At 42.8% G+C, this 24,216-nt stretch overlaps 1 protein-coding gene across 3 annotated transcripts in view; it reads right to left on the bottom strand.

Annotated features, from left to right (window-relative positions):
• mtss1lb (MTSS I-BAR domain containing 2b) overlaps positions 1-24,216 on the bottom strand; it is a 79,850-nt gene that overhangs the window by 52,940 nt on the left and 2,694 nt on the right. For all 3 annotated transcript variants that reach the window (XM_084057024.1, XM_084057025.1, XM_084057026.1), the window contains exons 2-3: positions 7,050-7,111; positions 6,738-6,811 (exon numbers count right to left, since the gene is read on the bottom strand). In XM_084057024.1, coding sequence (XP_083913150.1) covers positions 6,738-6,811; positions 7,050-7,111 — 136 coding nt within the window. The remainder of the gene's footprint in view (positions 1-6,737; positions 6,812-7,049; positions 7,112-24,216) is intronic.

Here is a 24,216-nt window from a genome sequence, read left to right as displayed (position 1 = left end):
ACACACACACACACACACACACACACACACACACACACACACACACACACACACACACACACACTCTCCTTGTTGCTTGGCAACTGTGCTCATAAATGTGATCCCGCTCATCTGTGATTGGCTTAGGGGACATACAGTGATCCAGCAGATCCAAGACCTGCCAACCTTGGGGAAATATTTTGAGTACCACAATGGTTCATGCACTTTCACAACACTTCACTGTGCCGACAATTAAAACAAGCTTTTTTATTCTGAGTAATGTAAATTGATTATGTCGAATCACACTATCATATTGATACGTTATATTCATACTGTATGTTACAATATATGTATTTCCATCAGTGTCATGCAACCCTAGTAGACATGCCTATTGCCTAGTATGTACAGTACAAAATCCAGACAGTGAAGTACAATCAGTCCTCTCAGTTCTCACAAACTAACAGACACATTTTCATGTGCCATGCATGCATGTGCACATATATATTGTATATAGTATATACACACAAACACTAAAGAGGAAATTCACCGATTTGAACTGACAACATTTATTCACTAATGATTAACTTCAACTTAATTTTAAACCTTCAACAGCCTGTTGAAAAGTCGTGTTGAAAAGAAGTGGCAAAACATCATATAGGAATTTTCTCATCTGTCTATCTGGGACATGACAACTACATCTTTACACACCTACAGGTGCAAGAACACACACACACACACACACACACACACACACACACACACACACACACACACACACACACACACACACACACACACACACACACACACACACACACACACACACACACACACACACACACACACACACACGCTATAATAATCCTTCACAACCGACTACTGTCCAGTTCCTTCTGTCTCGACAGACTCTTCATTTTATGACTTGGTGCTATGCTCTCTCAACTACATCTTTCTCTCCCTCTCTTCCTTTCTTTCTTTCTACACGACCATTACTCCATTCCTCAACAGTCTGGAACAATCCCCAACTGTTGGTTCCATCATTTCAACTGACCATGAATGTTTCCTAGTCAACCCCCTGAGTCAATGCACACTGTCTGCCTTGAATCTGACAGTCTCTGTTTACAGTGGCGTCAGTGTGACTCCTCATTCTCAGCTATTTTGAGTGGTAATTAAATGCAAATATGAACTATTTAGGACTGTCATGTAAAGAAATAGCCCTGTAACTCCAATTCCTATTTCCTAGTTGTGTTGTTGATATTGAATGATGAAAGACATTAGGATGTAGCTGCCGTTCTGCTAAATTCCACTGTTTAAAATCCAATTATGAAAGAATGTTTTTATGCAAATACATAATGTTCTAGTACAATTGCCCAATTTCCGATTTCCATAAAATTGTACTTTAAAAGGGTAAACCTCCTCACCGAGAGCCCTGCTTCTAATCAACTGTGCAACTACGCCAAAGATATTGGGTCTTCAGGGCTAATGATAACTAAGATTTAATGCAAAGCTCAAATAAATATAATGGTGTGTGTGTGTGTGTGTGTGTGTGTGTGTGTGTGTGTGTGTGTGTGTGTGTGTGTGTGTGTGTGTGTGTGTGTGTGTGTGTGTGTGTGTGTGTGTGTGTGTGTGTGTGTGTGTGTGTGTGTGTGTGTGTGTGTGTGTGTGTGTGTGTGTGTGTGTGTGTGTGTCTATAACCAGTGCTGAGGAGAGCACAGCTTGAAGCCCATCCCTCATTTTCCTATGTCCTCTTCCAATAAAGTGCCAGAACATACTACTATTACTTCTATTCTTTAATGATGTTGTTTCAGATGGACAGAGAAGACACTGTGGATGGTGAGAGAACACAGATGATGCTGGTACCATTTATCCATGTACAGTTGCATGTTAAGATGATCCAGCTGTGTGTCTGCTGACTAATTCTGAGGCGAGGATGAGGAAGAAGAAGAAGAGTAGTAAAACGCTGCTAAATGAAAGACAGAACAGGTTATTAAACACACACACACACACACACACACACACACACACACACACACACACACACACACACACACACACACACACACACACACTTAGAGACACAAACCACAACGGTCTCCTACCCACATCAGGGGTAAAGGCCTGTTGTGTGTTGGTTTATGTGCTTCCGTTTTTCTGTGGTTTGTTGTCTCTCAGACACACACTTACTCACACACTTAATTACACACACACACACACACACACACACACACACACACACACACACACACACACACACACACACACACACACACACACACACACACACACACACACACACACACACACACACACACACACACACACACACACACACACACACACACACACAAACAGTACATGTTGGCCCCCATAGAAAGTGCAAAACACCCCTACTTTCTTGGGGGGAGAAGAACTAGGAGCCTGACATTACAAAGTGGCTCAAGCTGGGAGGTAGGGCCAGGAGGCTCAACATTAAGCCTTATGGCGCCCAAGATGCCTCATCCTCTTGATTAAAGTTCATTTCTAACCTTAAAGTGCACTCAAATTCAATCTACCATCACTCACCGGCACTCTCTCTCTCTCTCTCATCACCGGAACTCACTCTCTCTCTCATCACCGGAACTCACTCACTCTCTCTCTCTCTCTCTCTCTCTCTCTCTCTCTCTCTCTCTCTCTCTCTCTCACACACACACACACACACACACACACACACACACACACACACACACACACACACAGGACCAAGAGACTCTTGCTTGCGTTTGCTTTCTTCCATTTCAAACTCAACTTGCGTCCAATTTTAGGAAACACTGGAAAACCCTGCACAATGAATGGTGATGTACTACTGTATGGGGGATACATCATGATTCATTTCCTCACATAGTCCCTGTTCTCTACTCCTCTAAACCCCCTGCTGTGTTATGCTTAAAAAAAAATCATTGTCTCTCCCTTTCTCCCTGTAAACGTCCTCTATGGATTTCCTCTAGGGCTGAAATAACAGGAGAGAGACACAGATATGACAGAGAGAGAGAGAGAGAGAGAGAGAGAGAGAGAGAGAGAGAGAGAGAGAGAGAGAGGAAGTCAACAAGAGAAAGTGAGCAGTCATTGGAGGCTCAGAACCAATTATGTTTAATACTTGCAGCTGTACAAGAACAGAGCATGGCATCATCAGTACCCTTTGGTCCTGAGTGTCACACACACACACACACACACACACACACACACACACACACACACACACACACACACACACACACACACACACACACACACACACACACACACACACACACACACACGCCACTGTAATCATCTGTCAGATGCGCACTAAGGAAGACAGAGGGCATCATTATTGGTGCTGTCACGTCTGCCTCCATATAGAGACACAACGATTGTCTGTCTGTACAGTAATAAGAGAGTCAAGTCTCTCAAGCTCACTGTGTTCTAGTGCCTGCATCAATTCCTTCCTTTATGACCAAACAAGCTAATTCTATTTAGTGTGTGTGTGTGCGTGTGCGTGCGTGCGTGCGTGCGTGCGTGCGTGCGTGCGTGCGTGCGTGCGTGCGTGTGTGTGTGTGTGTGTGTGTGTGTGTGGAGCATTGGCATCTGTAATGAGCTGACAGAGCTTTGGTGATTTCCTGTCTGGCCTGTAAAAAAGCAGCACGAGTCTCTTCCTGTATCCTCCTCTAGGACCCCACCTGGGGGGCCAAGAACACACACACACCACACACACATACACATACATACACACAGTCAGACAGCTGCACCCAATAAGTCACAATGGGAGGAGAGATCCCCTATGTTAAGCTTGGTACATACTCCTTCCGACCCTCCAAACTTTTCTTCAGAAAGGGAGGTGATATACTGTAACTACACATTGCCGTCATTCCGAGCTTCGGAAAAGCGGTTCTAGAACTTTTCCTCGGAACCCATGCACGTCCTGATGGCCTGACTCTCCCGACTGTCGTTCGGGAAGCCTTTCCAAACCGTGAGATTTTCCGACGTCGGAAGTAGTATGTATTGGCCTTTAGGCGTGTCTTCCTGTACGTAGGGATGGAGCTCGAAAACCGGGTCCATTATATACCCGGGCATGAATTTATCGAGACCCGGTTTTCGATAAGCTTTAGCCTTGTCGAGCCTGTTATTGAGTGTAGCGGCCCACCATGACGTCATGTCTAAACTATCAATACAAGAGGCGATCAAGAAATAAATCTAATCACCCACGCTTGCACAAACATATGCCAAACAGCGCTGTCCGTCCCTCAGTCTATCGTTGCCGAAAATGGCAGATCTACAAGCTCACAACGTGGTGCGAACAGACGCAGTGTGAGCTTGGAGATCGGCCATGTTTTGGTGCGTGACACCGTCGTACGATGAAGTATACATTGCGCTTTTAAAGTGACAGTACACACATTAACCGTTTCTTCAATATTATTTTCCAAAAGTAAAAAGGTCACTTGCCTTCTGTCTGTTAGAAAAGTACTGTATTTGAAGGCCCTAGTAAAATGTAGTGCAAGTGATATATTTTGGTTAAAACAAAGAAAAAAGAATAGAAAAAAGAACTATGCATTTTTTGTTTATAAAAAGTTGAAGAGACATGGAGATTTTATAGTAATTATTACAGTACTATTCATAATATAAAGCCATTTAACACTTATTGCACATTATATGAATGGTTGTTTTAATGATAGGCAAAAATATTTTTTACTTTTGTCATCTTCATTTAATTTTAGATAGTGGTCAGCCACAAACTCACTGTCACAACTGGCCAATAAAAAAAGATACCGGTTCTGTTCAGAGTTTTTCGCCTCACGTCTTTTTTCTTAATAATAGAAAAAGATCGATAGTGGGCTCGATAAAAGCTCGGTTCGATAAGCAGGCTTGATAAGGTGCTCATTATCAATAAAAATTAACGAGCTCCATCCCTACCTGTACGTCTCCCTCTTTCTTTCTCTTCGCTCTATCTGATCTGCAGTATTCAGGGGGTAGTTAGTATCCATCAGACCTGAATCAGAAGATTCAGAACTCAACACACTCTATAGAGTCTTGTTAGAATTTGTCTCTAGCCAAACTTGACAGATATGTCCAACAATCTCAGCTAACGGAGCAAGTCACCATGAACGTCATCAAGTTGTCAATGCATGCAACTCCATGGGCATGTCATCATAGGCTCGACACACACAACGTGCTGTGATGCGTTGTGAACTTGTAGATCTGCTATTTTAGCTATTAGTGAGCAATACTGTTGTACTTCAAAGTACCGTATGTATAAAATAGGGCTTAAGTGGTTAGAGTAGTTATTTTAGTTGATTATAAAAAAATCACACCCTGTGTGAAGGTAGCGGCGCCTTTGATACATTTTGTCATCGATATGTGTTTATAATGTGTTTATAGCCACGTGTCATGTGAAGCTTGACCAATTACTTTGTTGACGTGTCTGACCAATCAGAACGTTGACGTGTCTGACCAATCAGAACGTTGACGGTGAACACGGACAAAGTCAGGTATAGAGCAGGACCCGCTCTATACCTAAAGGTATAGAGCGGCTAGCGCCGCTAAAAATATATTACAATGTATATACAATCACCTTGTATATAAAAAATCACACCCTGTGTGAAGGTAGCGGCGCCTTTCATACATTTTGTCATCGATATGTGTTTATAATGTGTTTATAGCCATGTGTCACGTGAAGCTTGACCAATCACTTTGTTGACGGGTCTGACCAATCAGAACGTTGACGGGTCTGACCAATCAGAACGTTGACGGTGAACACGGACAAAGTCAGGTATAGAGCAGGATCCGCTCTGACGGGTCTGACCAATCAGAACGTTGACGGGTCTGACCAATCAGAACGTTGACGGGTCTGACCAATCAGAACGTTGACGGTGAACACGGACAAAGTCAGGTATAGAGCAGGATCCGCTCTATACCTAAAGGTATAGAGCAGCTAGCGCCGCTAAAAATAAAACATACATCGCTTCTCGATTATTTGATACATCGATAAAGTAATCAATAGAATAATCGCTAAGAAAATAATTGATAGTTGCAGCACTGCGTGATTGTTCTACTTTTGAGGTGACAGGCATACACACACACACACAGTACAACCAAACCCTAATATAGGTGGCTTGGCATACAGCCACGTTGTGTAAAAAGATACTTGTTCTCTGAATATTTTTTGCTATAGTACTCACATGTTGACCTCTGCTATTAACCTTTACCTCAATGTACAAAACAGCAATGTGGAAGAAAATGGAGAAAGAAAAGACATTTACATTTTTACAATAAGCACTAGGCTGAGATCCGTTTTAAAACACAGATATCAGCTCACTGTAAAAATAGGCTTTATCAGTCTTCTAGGGGATACATCACTCATCTCTATCCCTTTAAACAGTGCTTGATAAATGCTTTGAAGTTTGGGACAGAATGAACCTTTAGGCTGTTGGAAGCCCTTTCATCAGTGAAAGTAGAATGGAGCAGGCTGGTTGATAAAATCGCCCCAACTTAATAGGTTCCTGTTTGTGTTGCCATTTTAGAAGGCGCATTTCACTCAAACTGAGCACAACTAACGCAAAACATATTATCACCCCCAAAAAAAACACATCCTCTATTCTTCTGAAATACATTCTGACACCCACTGACAGACACACGCACACGCACACGCACACACACACACACACACACACACACACACACACACACACACACACACACACACACACACACACACACACACACACACATACATAAGTTTGTCCTACCTCTTGTATTGGTGGCCATGTCTGCCACCTTCTGAAAGGCATCCAGGAAGGCCACGGCAGCCAGAACCGTGGTTCTATGGGGACAAGGCGGAGATTCCCTTTAGTGTGCTGAGGTCATAGGGTCGGGATATTGGATTGCTGATGTCACAGACATCACATCTAAAGTATCTATCAGTTCATTCTAAATTACTATCTACCAGTTCTTATGTTTGTCTGTTTGTTTGTTTGTTTGTTTGTTTGATGTTTGTTTCGTATGTTCCTTTCATGCCATTCCTAAATTTGCAAAAGAAGCTGTTAGTTATTTCAGCTTACCGGAGCTGGGAGTGGAGCTTGGTGGCCTTGGCGCTGAAGTCCTCCCACACTGGATAGGAGCACTGAGAAAACATACAGAGCACTGTAAGGATCATATAACACCTCTCCCCACACATAAACGTAGGTTCTGTCCTGCGGCAGAAGTCAGAAAAGAGGTATATCCTACACAGTAAAATCCTCTGTGTTAATTTAACTGGGACACAAATGTAACCATTATCGATTTTACTGTGTAGCAGTTTAACAGAAAATAATGAAGACGGGAGAAAGCACTTAAGTGGTATATATTTGTAACTGAAGGCAGAGGTGAAAAGTAGGGTGGGACTGAGGGAGGATGTCTGGTTGTGTACTATAACAAAAAAAATTGCAACAGTTAATCGAAATAATCGATTATAAAAACATATCGATAACTTACAAAAATATGATAATATATAAATATCGATGTACAGTTTCATTTATGGATTGTAACATTATAAACTATTGTGCAATGGTTCAGTGTCATTAGAAGCAGAGAGCACAGCACATTTGATATACGCCAAACAATTTTGGATCTGCATTACTCTGTTGCATTCTTTAGCATTCTTAAAATTCAGCATGTCTGCGTGACTCCATCACTGACTCATCTCTGCTTGCAAAACGTATGCCTCAAAATGCATCCAACACTTTCCTTCATCATCTCTCTCTCTTTCTCTCTCTCTCTTTCTGTCTCTCTCACTCCGTCTCCTTTTCAACATAAACTGTCTCATTTAATTGCTAGTCTGTTCCTCTGTTCTATGTTGCCTCAGCATCCTTCTCTTTCTTCATCTCCTTCTACAGCATCCTGACCTCCATCGGTACCACCCCCCACATCTGTCTCCCTCTCTTTACCCCCACATCTCTCTATCTCTTTCTCTCTCTCATTTTTGTCCACCCCATCACCCTCCTGCAAAGCAGCCACTCCATCGCACCAATCCCCACGTAGCTACCTAACCCCCCCCCCCCCCCCCCCCCCCCCCACACACACACACACACAAAGCACTTGACAGCCACTGGGAGCAGCCAGCATCAAAGGGTCTGTCTGAAGCAGCCGGGAATGGTGACGGCAATCAAAGCTAAGCTAGAATGCTGTCTCAGATGGATGCTAGCTTCTCCTCCTTGCCTCCATTCTGCACACACATTACTTTCTTATAGAAATCACCTGTAATGTGCAAGACAGTCTGTATGTGTGATTATGTGTAGTTACGATTGCAGAGGTTGTATGAAGCTCTTTTACCTTGTTTAATTATTACTCAACTCAACTTTTATATACAGTATAGCCCTAAGCAAAAGGCTATTATTTAATTTTCTCATTGTTATCCCCACTGTTGAGGAAGTACAAACAAAGGTCCATTTGGTTACATGGTGCACTCTCAATGTTAAATTAACACTGAGGATGTTACTGTGATAAATCCACACAGCTGATGTTCTGGGGGGATGGGGGGTCTCCTGCCAGGGCCTCCATTGTCCCTGTGAGTGTGTTTTCCTTCATAATTAATGAATTCGATATTAATGTAGCAGGGGCATACAAAAACAAAACATAGGAGCTGAAAAATGTAATATAAAGAAATGAACAAAAAATAATCATGAAGGAATAGAAATGTACCATATATTATAGTGAATAATACCATATAATGAAAGATTGAAAAAAGAGGAAAGGGGGAGGGGGATGGAGGGGGAGGGGCATCCCATGGCGAGGAGCTGTGATGTCAGAGGGGAGACGACAGCAAGGGCTGCGCTCTTTGATCTGGCCTGTTTGATGTGGCTTCATTTGGTATGCAATCACAACCCCATTTCCCCATGGTACAACCCCTGCTCCCTCAGCCACGCACGCACGTGCACACGTGTGTGTGCGTGCGCACACACACACACACACACACACACACACACACACACACACACACACACACACACACACACACACACACACACACACACACACACACACACACACACACACACACACACACTGCTTGCTCCTTTAGCAGGCTGTTTGAAGTGCCCTGCTGAGCTTAAGTTGTGTGGAGGGGAGATAACGGGACGTGAAGCCCCTCACACACACACACACACACACACTTGCATGCACTCGCACACACACACACACACACACACACACACACACACACACACACACACACACACACACACACACACACACACACACACACACACACACACACACACACACAGGCTCACACATTTACCATATTTAGGGCATTCTAATCCAATAAAAGAGTCTGGTGGCTACTAACAGGGAGGTGATTGGTTTATAAATGCTGTATTGTGTGTGTGTGCATGTGCATGCGTCTGTGCATGCCTGATTGCGTGCATGATGTGTGTGTTCACCTACGCCTGGCTGTCTGTTGTCCACCGCACACACATTTACTTTGTGCGTTTGCGTGCATGTGTGGTGGGCACGTGTTCTTTATAGACAGTCACAGGCCACTCGACACGCAAGCTGACCTCCACACACAATGAGCTGAGTAGTAGACCCCCAGCAGGGGGGAGGGATGGAGATAAGTAGCAAGTCCTTAAAGTAGGGACACGGTTGGATGACCGACAGGTACAAAGCAGGCTATTTTCTCCTTCAGCCTAACCAAGCGTAACGCTAGCCTATTAACACATCATTTTAACCACATGAACCCTAGCATCCCTATTCTGGGCATTTCAAACACATGAACCCTAGCATCCCTATTCTGGGCATTTTAACCACATGAACCCTAACCTCGCGTCACCAGACTTTCCACCTCGGAGGAAAGCCTGGTATTCGTTATTAAATTGCCTGTGTGATCCGGTCTAGGCCACGCCTACTGAAAAAGAAAAAAAAAAGTTTCTGGTTCTGGGTGTTGCGGGTTCCGGTTTTTCTGAGCAGCTTTGTTTTGGTTCCCCCTGTTAGCATTAAAATGCTAAATCGAGTATAACTACTAGTATAGTCTCGCCAGTCGCTACGAGTTGGAATAAAGGATGGATATACCAAACAAACTATTTCTACAGGCTAAACTACGCCGTATCAAGGGTTTTATTGGGTAGGCCCTAAAATGTAAATGCCCTTGATCGCAGGGAATTATTTTGGGGTGATGCACAGGCATTCCGGTTACGGCTTGTGCGGGTTCCAGCCGCCTGACCGGATAAGAAACCCGAAAATGGTATTGATCCCAGGCTACATGAACCCTAGCATCCCTAGTCTGGGCATTTTAACCACATGAACCCTAGCATCCCTATTCTGGGCATTTTAACCACATGAACCCTAGCATCCCTATTCTGGGCATTTTAACCACATGAACCCTAGCATCCCTATTCTGGGCATGTCATAACAGGGAAACAGCAGGCCACATTGTGTGAATGAAAACGTGCAGATTATATAATAACAGATCTATGACGGAATGATTCATATACGTGCTATGTGCACTGTTGTTATTGTTGTAGTTGTTGTTGTGTTATCGATATTTTGTTTTGTTTTGTTTGTTTTGTCTGGTTGATGTCTGTAAAAACATTTTGTCTCTTAATGTATGAAATGTATTTTGTAATTTGCGGACCCCCTTGAAAACGAGATGGTTCATCTCAAGGGGTTATTCCTAATAAAGACATTTCAGACAGATGATTCACTGCAAACTATGCTAACCTCATAGCTATGAATAGATTTTATTCTCAAAGATCTAACCTTGTTCATGTTGAAATTCGCCTACACCCTAAACCACAGTACACTGGTAGCTCGAGGATTAGCCTCTAGGGTCAACATCATCACAGCTCGACGGTACTGTATGCTTAATTTATACTCGAAAAGTATACATTTAGCTCGCTGACAATAGCAGATCTACTAAGACTGTCACGATTACAAAGTTAAGTTGACGATTAATTGTCACACAAATAATTGCGATTAAAGATTGAATTGTGTTTTTGGCATTGTAATGAATACAACTTTACATTTTTGTTTGTTTGTTAGGCTTCATAAATCACAAATTGTACAGGGTAGACTTAAATATACAAAGAAATTACTGACTAATTTAATTATACTTAAAAAAACATGTATACTTTTAAAATAAATTGGAAATAGCTGATCTACAAACTTGTAAGCTTGTATATCAGCTATTTTTGGAAAACGTTTGAAAATGTATGAACATTTTTCAACATTATTATCTCAAATAATTGTGAATAGGCGATTATGTAATAATTGTGACAGGCCTAAGATCTACAAGCTTGATCATGCCGTTCGGGGAGCGACACACCGTTCAGTGAGCAACGCGTCACACGATGAAGTATACAACAGGCTTGATAGCATGTATGCCTCCGCTTGCAATTTCAAAGACCACTGTTCTTACTAGATCATGGGACATGGAGTATGGTGGTGGCCACAAAGAGATGTCAGCCGTGTTGTGTGCGTGTGCGTGTGTGCGCATGTGTGTGCGTGTGTGTGTGTGTGTGTGTCAGCTGTGTGTGTCAGCTTTTTGATAACATACTATTACATCACCACTTCCTGTGACAGAGAAACTCCATAGCAACAGGACATGCATGACTATCCCTGCGCCCGCACAAACACACACACACACACACGCTCTCACACACACACACACACACACACACACACACACACACACACACACACACACACACACACACACACACACACACACACACACACACACACACACACACACACACACACACACCTCATATAATATTTGCTCTAGGACATACACAGGACAAAACAGTTCCTTCCTGCCCTCGCTCCTCCTTCCCTTCTATCCTTCCGTCATTTCTTCATTCATTCATTCATTATTTTCCCCATTCTGTCCAAATCGCAGCTCACACACACACACACGCATGCACGCACGCACGCACGCACCCACGCACACGCACACGCACACGCACACGCACACGCACACGCACACGCACACGCACACGCACACACACACAAAATACAGTTATATGTATCCCCATCCACCATGACATTACTGGGGTGACTTTACTCTGGGGTGCTGACAGCAATCCACTGGCCTAGTTCTCAGAGCCAGTGATCTCTGTGCTGCCCAGTCTGCCCACCACTCCACTGAACGGCTGGGAGAGAGAAAGAGGAGGGAACAGAGAGAGAGAGAGAGAGGAGCCTTACACTCCACAGAGGATGGGAAGCTTACTGCTTTCCCTGTCTCTCTTTTGTTCCCATTGTTTCCTCGCAGCAAGACAGAAAAACAGAGGAAATCCACAGAGTGAGAGAGAAAGAGAGAGTACAGTATGGAGGCCGGGGGAGAGAGAGGGACGTAAGGATAAGCCCAATTTTTTGGTTGTATAATCGGGCCAATTCGCGCATTAAAAGAGAACTGTGGGAACCAAACAAAAGAGACTCATTTCACAGTGCCTCATATGCATAATCAGCTGACTGTCTTTTCAAAGAGAGGATCACACTCGTTTTTTAGTAGGGCCAGGGATGAGGACATGGCCCAAAGCCTAGAATGCAATTATGTTATCTTGTAGCTGCCATTCACATCAATGCAGTGTGTTGTCTGTGAACAGCAAAATGTTGATTGAACTCTCAGAGTTAACACTGCGTGCTCTACATCTACACTGACATTTCTGTTTGAAAATACACACACACACACACCCTGTACGTTAGCACCTATCATCCACACTAATCAGGCATGTCTCCCTAAAACAGAGAAAACACTGCTGACCCCGTTGTGTTTTGAAATTGGACGGGCGGGAAAGGAGACCTTTTTAATGCTACTAATAAATATGGATGACGAATTACCGGCATTATTTACTTTGCTGTCTGTTTATCAGCTTGTCTGGCGTTGCCAGAGTTATTGTGCTTTCTGTACCCGGCATTGGCCAGGTTATTGCATGGGTGAAATAGGCTCTCGCTACATCTCAATAAATGTTTTTTTAATTTAAAAAATGATAATCGTGTGAGAGAATCGTCATCCCAAATCTTACGGTACAAAATCGTGATTCACATTTTAGCAAGAATCATACAGCCTAGTACTGAGTGTTTTAGAATGTTTTTACACCATTATCTTGGGATTCGTTCAGAAAACCATATTAGCAGCGCCCTACGCACATTCGCTTTGTCATACAACACACCATAGGTTGGCTGTTTGGACACTGCAGACGGACTGCAGGAAGAAAGTATGAAATGCAGATAAAAGATGTAATATAAACATTCCTGTTCCGAGACCTGAACTCAGTAGCCTAAGTACTTTTCTTACAAAGACAAACAAAGACAAAAATGTTCATGATCACAGAAAGAGGAAACATTCTTATACAACCGCTGCGAAACTACAAGTACTGTTCCATGGATGTTGTCAAATGGCTGTCAATGTCAAATGTGTTACGTCTAGCATGCGCATGCCCAGTGTAAGGGAATAGTCATGACATGCATTTTCAAGCTTGGTGTACAGTATGGACACAGATTACTCCTGCCAGTTTGCTATGTGGGTTTCACTGTAAACTCAGTTTGTCAAGGAAAGCATCTTAGTGTACAGTAGAAAGCCAGATTCACTTGCACAGGTAAACATTCAGCCTATAATGCAGCCTTTACACAAGTCAATTATAGATGGCTGGAGAGATGCCGTAACACATAAAGCAGTAGCATTGATCGATATTGCTTTCAATGCTTTGTGCATTTAAAGTCTGCGAAATGTAATTGTATTTGGATCTTGTACAGGGTATTGTTGTGAGAGGGTGTGTTGCATTTTGTGTTTCTCAAACATGTACATTCTTCATAGCATGATGCGGAACCCCACAGAACAAAACTATATATTTAAAGGTAGGGTAAGTGATTTTCTTTGGTTAAAATAAGTGTTAAATAGCTCTATATTCTGATAGTACTCATTAATATAGAGTGTTTGTTCAGTAAAGGAGTCTCCTTGACTCTCCAGCTCTTTATAAAACAGAAAATGCATTTTTGTTTCAGTTTCAGTTTCATTTCCAATTTTATCCAATCAGGATAGAGAACTCAATCAGGATATAGATTAAGCAAGTGAAATTGGAAGTGATGACACTAAGAAATGAGCAGGCAAAATTGGAACTGGAACACTATAAAAATGAAGCTTAAAAATTGGTACTTTCTCCTGATTGGCTGAGATTTTGACACAAATGTAGTTTCTGTTTATTAAAGAGCTGGAGAGACATGGAGACTCCTGTTACTGAACAAACACTCTATAGCAATGATTACTATCAGAATATAGTGCTTTAACCTTTTAACAAAATACTTTTTGTTTTAACCAAAACATATCACTTACCCTACCTTTAAATAGTGATCTTAAAAATAAAATACCACACTTTTACCAATGGAGTAATCTCCAATTTGTGTTTACTTCTTGGTATTTGATGTTATGACTGTGCTTGATACCGATCCATCTGTGTTTTTATGGACTTCTAATGTATCTACAATTATGTGTAGACTACCCATAAGCACCCTGGCTGCTATAGCGACCCTGCAAGATCAATAAAGTGCTATCCTACTCTCAAAAATATATGCTTTATATATACTGTATCTGACAATAATGTATCTGACATGTCATGACATAATCCTTCTGTACTGGCTGAGAAGCATTCCCGCCCTGTCCCGTCTTGGATAGTAATGTGTGTCAAATGGAAAGGCATGGACATGCAGATGAGATGAGGACACGCAGACCGCCTCGCTGCATAATTGATGAAGTGCAGCAGCTAATTCCAATCTAAACACAGTGCTGAGCCAAAGAGGAGACCATCTGGGTTCTGTTGTGTATCTGTGTGCCGCAAGGCAGGGATCATAGACTCTCTCTGAGTTAAACATCTGTAAAATCACATTGTTTCTATGTGTGCTGATATGAAGGGAAATGTAGCGGACGCATTTGCATAAATACGTGGGTGCACATACAGTACACACACCCACACATCCACCAACATTTTTTTTTTTTTTTGCACCTTCACACCAGCAATTTGTGATGTTTAGCGGGGAGGGACAAGCACTTGAACTCTTCATCTTTTATTTTAGTTGTTATATCAGCATAGGCTATTTAGTGACGTTCAGTTTAGTATAGGGCTGTCCCCTGATAGTCGACCATTCAAACAGCCAGTCGGAGACCCCTTAGTTGACAGAGATTATTTGATTCAACCTGTATAATTATATTATAATTATTCTTTTTTTTTGGGCTGCTGAATATTTTATTTCAGTTATTTCAAAGCGGACAATCGGGGCTGGAAATACATTTCTTTCACCAATATGCTACAACTAAATCAAATGATTTATTTTGTTTTCAATGAATAGTTTAGCTTTCTTCCCAATATCGTTAAATAGCATCAAAATAGCTGATCTAAAAGCTCACAGCGTGTCATAAAAAATACATATTTTCATTTTCAATATCAAGTTATAATTAGATTGAAAATATTGTGACTTTTAGTGTTGTCGATATCGCCCAGCCCTAGCGCCGAGATCCCCAATTATGAGCCTTCACCATGGATGTGGTGTACGTGTGTCAGACTCCGCAGTGAGCACTATTCCACTAACAATGTGTAAGTTTGAATATGACGGCCATATTCAACCAGCAAACAAATATTATGCTACAGTAATTTTATTTATTTATTCGGAGAACCACATAAACTAGATGGGGCTCACAGTCTGGAAATGAATTGGCTGAATAAAATGCATAAAAGCCAATATTCTTGTGGTAGGTCGTACCTTTTCATTAGGCCCACCTTCCACTGCTGTGTGTCAGATTTGTGAACCCAGATCAATTATGTTTCTGATAACTATTCATGGTTATTGCCCTCCAACTAGAAGCCTAAAGTTTTACTAAGGATTGTGCTATGGTATGAATCTAGCTCTAGTAGCTCTATGTTGGACAAAGTTGTTTCAGGTTTTTCTTTTGGCAAGACTAAAGATGTTTTGTGGTTTGAGCCAAGCGCCAATGTTGTTGTTGACAAAATTAACAGACAGAATAAGGCCAATGGCAGAAGAGATGGGCAGCATTTGGAAGCTTGCTCACAGGCAGTTGTCAGTGCTAATGGATAAGACTGAGTTCTCTCCCATTCTAATGCTCTTCACTGGTATTCTGTTGACATTAATTATTACATTATTAAAGTATTATTGTCTCCGCCAAGAGGAGACTATGTTGCAGTGTTGCACCCTGTCTGTCTGTCCGTCCGTCCGTCCATCCGTGTGTCCATCTGTGGACAGCTAATCTCCGGCACTGTTGGCTTGATCGCAGCAAAACTGTGCACTACACTGCCGGGATACCAGAGCAGAACCTCTGCCCTAAAATGTTCACATGGTCCTCTTAAAGCGCCACCAGGAGGCCGCTTTTTGCAAAACACATTTTTTGACAGTACTCCTAAAGATTTTATCCAAACATCACGCAAATCGGTACACAGGATCTCTATAGTCATTAAAAAACAGGGTCTTTCAGATTGTTCATATTCCATCCTGATTGGCTAAGATCGGCTTCCAAAGTTTGCACAAGTGCTCCGTTATGAACAAAATACTCTAATCGATTTCCGTGAAATTTTGCACGCACATTCTCACTAGGCCGAGGGAGAAATGCCACTTGAAAATGTTCAAATCAGCCTCATGGTGGCGCTGTAACAGGCCGATTTGTGTTTTTGCAAACGCAGCGGAAGGAAAGTGGAGCTTACTATGAAACCGTGCTCGGGTTGTGTGTCTGTCTGTCTGTCTGTGTGCAGTATTGTGTGCACTGCCTGTGTCACTACAGTGTGGCTGAAATCCGCCTGCCCCTGGGTGACTAATTACACTCCTCTGAGAGAAATATAGCAGCTACAGTAAAAAAAAAACACATCTAAAAGCATCTACTGTACACGAGTTCATCTATTGGGATATCTAAGAATTCCATGTCATTTGTGCATATTTCAGGCCGGATGGCAAGGAGCCTTCTTGTGGCGGCCCTGTTCTCACTAATTTAACTGTACCACCCACTTCTCTACAATTGCTCATTCCTTTCTATTCTTCTTATTGTTATTTTCAAGCTGCGTTCGCTTCCCGCGTTTGCGCGTCTTACTTGTATCTATAACTGCACCATCTGTGTAAAACTTTGTATGCACACTCCCTAGAAGCCAAGGAAAAATATTTGCCCTGCATTTTTCACATACTGTATGCCTTTTATAGCGCCACCAGGAGGCTGATTTATATAAAACAATTGTTTTGATGTTTCTCCTTCAGATTTTATCCAAATTTCACGCAAATCGGTACACATGATCTCTAATGCCATGTGATCAAGACGAAACCTTTTGATTTGTCATATTCCATCCTGATTGGCTAAGATTGACATCTAAAGTTTGAAGGAGTGGCCCATTTTGAACAAAATGCTGCAAACCATGAACGCAGCGCCTGATTGTGGCAAAACTTTGCACGCACAACGCATTTGTTGACTAACACAAGCCACCCTTTTAACATTGCCCTATTATAGCGCCACCAGGAGGCCAATTTTTGCAACATTTTTTTTTTATTACTCCTACAAATGATTTCCAAACATCACGCAAATCGATACACATTATCTCTATAGTCAAGTGATCAAGAAGGATCCGTCCAATTTTTCATATTACACCCTGCTTGGCGAATTCCAAACATTGCTGGCCCACAATAACCTACCTGACCTGGCGGAGACCTGTGCACTTTTTCTAGTTCAAATGTTTGTTTTGTAAAAATGTCTCCTCATCCATTGTATTAAAATGTGTGTCTACACATTCGATTCTGCCATCATGTCAGTATACCTAACGTTTAAAGCAGCTGCATAAATCAATGATCCAAGATCAATGTCCAATGTCCATGGTGGCGTGAAGCAATAATGTAAACACACATTCACATTGGATACACACACACACACCCCACAGATAGTAAAACAAAAACGATCAAAAAGTATGCCAATATTCCCCTCTGAACAGAAGACATGGGATACAGTATAGAGCATGAATGGGGCATTCTGTTCATTCACTGGTTTCTTTTTGAGAGGAACAAGAGAATATTGATTTGCCGTGTTCACTGCTCCTCTCTTCCCCTCTCTCTCTCTTATGAATCTCTCTCTCTCTCTCTCTCTCTCTCTCTCTCTCTCTCTCTCTCTCTCTCTCTCTCTCTCTCTCTCTCTCTCTCTCTCTCTCTCTCTCTCTCTCTCTCTCTCTCTCTCTCTCTCTCTCTCTCTCTCTCTCTCTCTCTCTCTCTCTCTCTCTCTCTCCCTCCCATCCCAAACTTTTCTCTATCTCCCTCTCTCTAACTCTGTTCATAATGATCAGTGCGTTTTACAGTGAACAGCAGAGTGTGATGAGAATGCTTTGACAGGCCTGACAAAGAGTTCAGTGAGAGAGGCTCTCTTGGCTAGCCCCCAGTGCATCGCACCTCCCAGGACGGACCCACTCCATTCAGCAGTACCCAGCCTAACGAGGCCCAGTGCCCTAATGATCCAATAGAAATTTTAACAAGCACCAGCGAGGGAGATGCTCATTTGGAGTTGCACGACTCTGTCTGCAGCACATTGTCACAAATTATCACTTTGATGACGCATGGAAAAACATGTGGTCTCCTGTGTTGGGTGTTGTTTTCCCATTAATTTACCTGGAATAAAACAAGTGTACAGTTATGTTGGCTATCATTGATTCCCCAGAGGAGTAAGATTTGAAGAGATACAATGCCGAGGACATACTTTTACATGGAGCCGCGCATTAAGGCTTAAGCTCAAGCGTTCATGCTGAAGCAACATGCAAGTTTGATGGTAAATGTCCTCCCAGGATGCCAATTCAGGCTCTCACTCATCTGGGCACAGAGCTGTGCTACAATGGGACCAGTGGAAAACGTGCTACACGGACACATAGGGGTCACGAGGAGGAGAGGTCCATCACGTTCTCTGTCTCTGTGTGTTGACTGGACACGCATCCCATGGCTCAGTTTTGAGCATTAGCGTAGCGGTGGGAACTTCCCGGGACCACACAAATACAAGCAGACCACAGAGCGGACTAATGATGCACTCGCACAGAGCATCGTCAGTACTGCAGCACCAAGTAATTCCAATTGATTGTCGTATGGCTTAAAAAAGAACCAGGGAAGGGAACAATAAACAGTGTCTGTGAGGAGATAGACCATTTCACATCCAGTTCCCCTGATGTTTGTAGCTGCTCCAGCTGAGGGTTTTAATGGCTAAGGCCAGTGTTTCCTAAACATTCACTCAGCTGTGACAGCAAACTAACATCCCCACAAAAGATTAATATAACTAAAAACACACAGCCAGTTGCTATAGTCCCAGGATATAAATATTTACAGGGTGAATGGTCATAATTAGTCCTATCATGAACTAATCATGTACATACGAGCCATTTTTGGACTTTCACTGGCTTGAAATGGAACTGGGAGGGTCACTGAGACGAAGCCAAAATCCAAAACGCTCCAGCCACACAATGCTATAAAAAGGTTTCCAAAACACTATGAACACAAGATATGCACATAGAGCCACATGCCCCTGCTCCCCCTGTCTGTGTGTGTGTGTGTGTGTGTGTGTGTGTGTGTGTGTGTGTGTGTGTGTGTGTGTGTGTGTGTGTGTGTGTGTGTGTGTGTGTGCGCACGCGCGCGCGTGCGTGCGTGCGTGCGTGCGTGCGTGCGTGTGCATGCTTGCACCTGCATATGTGTTAGACAGCATGGCATGCACACACGTAGGTGTGAAGTGTGGTCAGGGCCAGAAAGTGTAAACAAAGGACCTCCAGCTCATCCAGATGGCTAACACATCTCCCGGTCTCCTGGTTCTCATCATGACTGAATCACTTAGTGCTTGGGTGGCGCAGTGCTACAGTCCCTGCCCACCACCACAAAAGGTTGTGGGTTCGAATCCACCGTGGTGCATCCGGTTTTGTCGGGCGCCTATGCGAATACAATTGGGCCCGTGTTCAGGGGAGGGAAGCCGGGCGGGGACGCCGGAGAGGGTGATATTTGTCACTGCATGTATTCCTACGCGCTGCGGCGGCACCTGTCAGCAGGGAGTGTTGCGCGGGAGGACTAGGACGAAGGCCCTATGTCCTTCCGGTGGAGGCTCCTCACTGGTAGGTGAGTCAGTAGGGTGCACCAGCAGTGACTGCAGTCGGTAGCACTATGCTAGGGGCGCTGGTAAGAGGAGCGCACCAGCGTGTCTTTACCATAGAAATACATGGCAGTCTGGCACTGCCAGCTCAAAAGGCATTGTCAGTGGACACAGCGCCTTAATTGTACATACATACATACGCACACACACACACACACACACACACATTTTACATCAGCTTGAAATGTCATCAGCAGGTATATTTTAGAGCTAATGACAGCCCACCTCTGAGACAAATGGAGAGTACACAGAAACGCTACCATCTTAAAGCAAGCATTAATGAGGACTGAATGTTTTAACCAAATCATTCAGCCTTAGTTTGAGGTGAGCATTAGGGGTTAAATTAAGGGTTACAATGAATATGCAGAAAACAAAATTGTGAGAGCATGGTAAATATTTAAACACCCCCCCCCCGACCATCCACTCTGTCATATATTGGTCAATGCAAGAAGAATCCCTTCAGCTCTATCCTAACCTACGTCTATATGCACGACAGTATGTCTATGTTCACGTCTAGCTGACTAGAAACAATATATTCACGAGGCACATTGGTCCATCGTCAGCTGACGGCAACAATGTCCTCTGTCTCAGCAAATTATACATATTGTGTGTGTGTGTGTGTGTGTGTGTGTGTGTGTGTGTGTGTGTGTGTGTGTGTGTGTGTGTGTGTGTGTGTGTGTGTGTGTTAGAAAAAGAGGGGCAGTGAGACAAAGTGAGAGAGAAACAAAGACACAGATAGGGGGAAGCATGGATCGGAGAGCAAGGAAGATCAAGAGAAACTATTTGAATGACATGCAGGGTTGGGGTTAGAATAATGACCTGTAATAATTCACTAGAGAGTTCCAAATATGGCCCCAAGGGATGTATAGATTTCACATTAAAATATACACACACAGACACATATAATGATTATCATCATTAACAGGTCATCTCCATATCACACACACACACACACACACACACACACACACACACACACACACACACACACACACACACACACACACACACACACACACACACACACACACACACACACACACACACACACACACACACACACACGTCTCACACACGTCTCACACACGCCTCACACACACACGCCTGAGATAAGACGTGCAGACGTGATGGGGCGGCGCCATCGAAGAGAGGAGGATGGGCTAAGTCTTATCTCTATCTAGTGGTAGGACTTCCGGGTTATCTGCAGAGGGGCAGAGTTTTGCTGTTATCGTTTCCATCTTATTCTTTGTGTGATTCTTTGTCTCTGCTACGTTATGTTCTAGCAGACCACGTGTAAAAGGCTATTTCCTACACATTTTACCTAAAACAAATCCCTCATGCCTGTAGCCTTTGGATAGTGTACGTTTAATTGTTCAGTATACATTTGTATTCTTTATTTGGCCCATATTTTACCACAGTAGTGAACTATTCTATCCTTCTTCTTCATCTTTTCATCTACTTTCCGCCACAATGGATGCCTTACGGCACTTTTCTGCTTCCTACAGGTCAGGAGTAAAATAACAGTTGATATCAAACTGCGCATGCGTCGAGTTACGGCTGCCGACACAAAAATTCTCTCTGTGAATCACAACATGTGAAGCTGCCCCGTGTGTGTGTTTGTGTGTGTATGTGTGTGTGTGTGTGTGTGTGTGTGTGTGTGTGTGTGTGTGTGTGTGTGTGTGTGTGTGTGTGTGTGTGCGTGTGTTGTAACTGTCACCAGTAGGCAGACATCGACCCATAGGAACACACGCCTTGCCCACACATAACTAAAAGTTTGCAAATATATTGACTGCGTGCACTCTGCGCTCATCTGTTGTGCAGCCTCTGTTGTTGCATCACGTTTGTCATTAAATATGTAGCCATGTACATGCCCACAATAATTGTAATAATACTATATATAGCCAATATTCTAGGCTACTAGATGTGAGGGCCATGTAGCGGCCCGAACCTCTAGTTGTTTAAAATTGTATAACGACAGAGAAATACATAATGTGTTACTGTTCATAATGGGGCATTATCAATTACAAAAGTAAAAGAGAAAAAAATAATGTAAATGAATAGTAAACAAAAGATACCTTGTGCAGAGATGATGTCAGTGATATTGATATGTGATGATATGACATTATCTATCCTAAGAATTTTGAGAAAAGTGCTAGGACTGCCCCCTGAATATTAGCAATTTGAGTAGTCTGCCGAAGACTGACTACTCTTTGATTCAAGTCTTTTCTTTCCTTTTTTTTTCTTTTTTGGGGTGAAATATGTGAAATCAGTATTACTATCATACAATGGTTAAATGTATTTTATGAATGTGATTACTGCCTTCTGAGGCTCCTACCGATTCCCATCTCAAAATATATGTGCATCTATCATTGCTTGCTTACACCATGCACACACTCAGATCTCAGCAGATAGATAGGGAATGACTGAGCTGTATTGGGCGGTGGTTCTTCTAGTAACAAAGAGATGAAGAGAGAGACAGAAAGAGAGAGAGACAGACAGAGAGCGAGAGAGGGAGGGAGAGAAAGAGGAAGGGTGGTACAGAGGAGAAGGAGTTGGGAAAGAGGAAAGGAAAGTGTTTTCTAGATAATACCGCTTAAAAAAGCAAACCTTGGCCTGTAGTGACATTTACCCAGGTTATAGTTGTGCATGTGTGAGCATGCATATACCATAGAAGCTTGCAGTCTTACATGTTCATGTCACATTTGATTCCTGAACTATGTCCGGTTTTGTATTTAGAGATACAGTACAAATTGTGAGCTTTGCAAACATGCGTGTTGGGAGAAGGCTTTACGGTGAGGTAGTGGGGGAAGAGCCCTTGTCATTGGCATTGACAATATGACACTCATTTCACTGAGAACGACATTTATTTAATGCTTCCTTGGGAATTTTTGGCAGACTTGGCCAACAGCCACCTTGGCACGGTATCATGAAATCCTCGCAAGGTTGTTGTGACCCAAATATGTGACTGGGGGATGCAGTGGGGGATAAACAGGAGAGCCATTAGGTATATACTGAATTATAGATTAGAAGAGAGACAATGTACATACACAGAGAGAAGAGAGAGAGAGAGAGAGAGAGAGAGAGAGAGAGAGAGAGAGAGGCACAGACAGACAGACAGACAGACAGACAGAGAGAATCTTCAGGAAGGCTATGAAAACACAAGGCAATAATATTGTGAGTGTGAGCATATAGTGAGCATAAGTGAGGATGTGTGTGTGTGTGTGTGTGTGTGTGTGTGTGTGTGTGTGTGTGTGTGCGTGTGTGTGTGTGTGTGTGTGTGTGTGTGTGTGTGTGTGTGTGTGTGTGTGAGTGTGTGTATTGGCACGATTGTGACCGTGACCATGGAGGGGGGGGGGGGGGGGGGGGGGGGGGGGGGCGTGCTGCGGGAATAAGGCTAGTAGCTAGCTAGTATAGCTACCATGTCAAACTGAATCAATTACAGTACAGCCCTGAGAGGGGAAATGCAGGGTGAATACAGCATTCATGAGCTAAAGCTTTGATATGATCCAGGTGTCATTGCTTTTCCAACAGATTGACATCTTTAGTAATTGTGAGAGATGAATGACATCAAAGCAAAGGAAACTATGCTTTGCTTTTCTCATCGCAGGATATACATTCCCAAGTACTGCAAAGCAAAAGCAAAATCCTGACAGTTAATCTAACTCTCAGAGTTAAAGGTAGGGTAAGTGATTTGCAATTATTCAAATAATTGCAAAATGGGTCTATGTTCTGATCGTGCTCGTTACTATAGAGTGTCCTGTCCATATAAGGAGTCTCCCATGTCTCTCCAGCTCTTTATTAAACAGAAAATGCATTTTCAGTGCTCTCTCCTGATTGGCTTAAAATGTGTCACCTACCTGAAAATGTACTATATTCTGTTTACTAAAGAGCTGGAGAGACCCCTGTGACCGAACAAACACTCTGTAGCAATGATTACTATCAGAATATAGTACTTTAACCTTTTTAACAAAAAAACAAAAAATACAAAAAAATATCACTTACCCTACCTTTAAGCACTCAGGATTTTATTGTTTGGGGATCATTTCCTAAACCGATTAACTGTTTTTATTGTTAATTTATCCCGCTCCATCAGTAGCAGTACATCCCTC

This window comes from Gymnoscopelus microlampas (genome assembly GCF_963454915.1).
Source record: "Gymnoscopelus microlampas genome assembly, chromosome: 1".
Lineage (NCBI taxonomy): Eukaryota > Metazoa > Chordata > Actinopteri > Myctophiformes > Myctophidae > Gymnoscopelus > Gymnoscopelus microlampas.
This window is presented reverse-complemented; position numbering and strand designations above follow the sequence as displayed.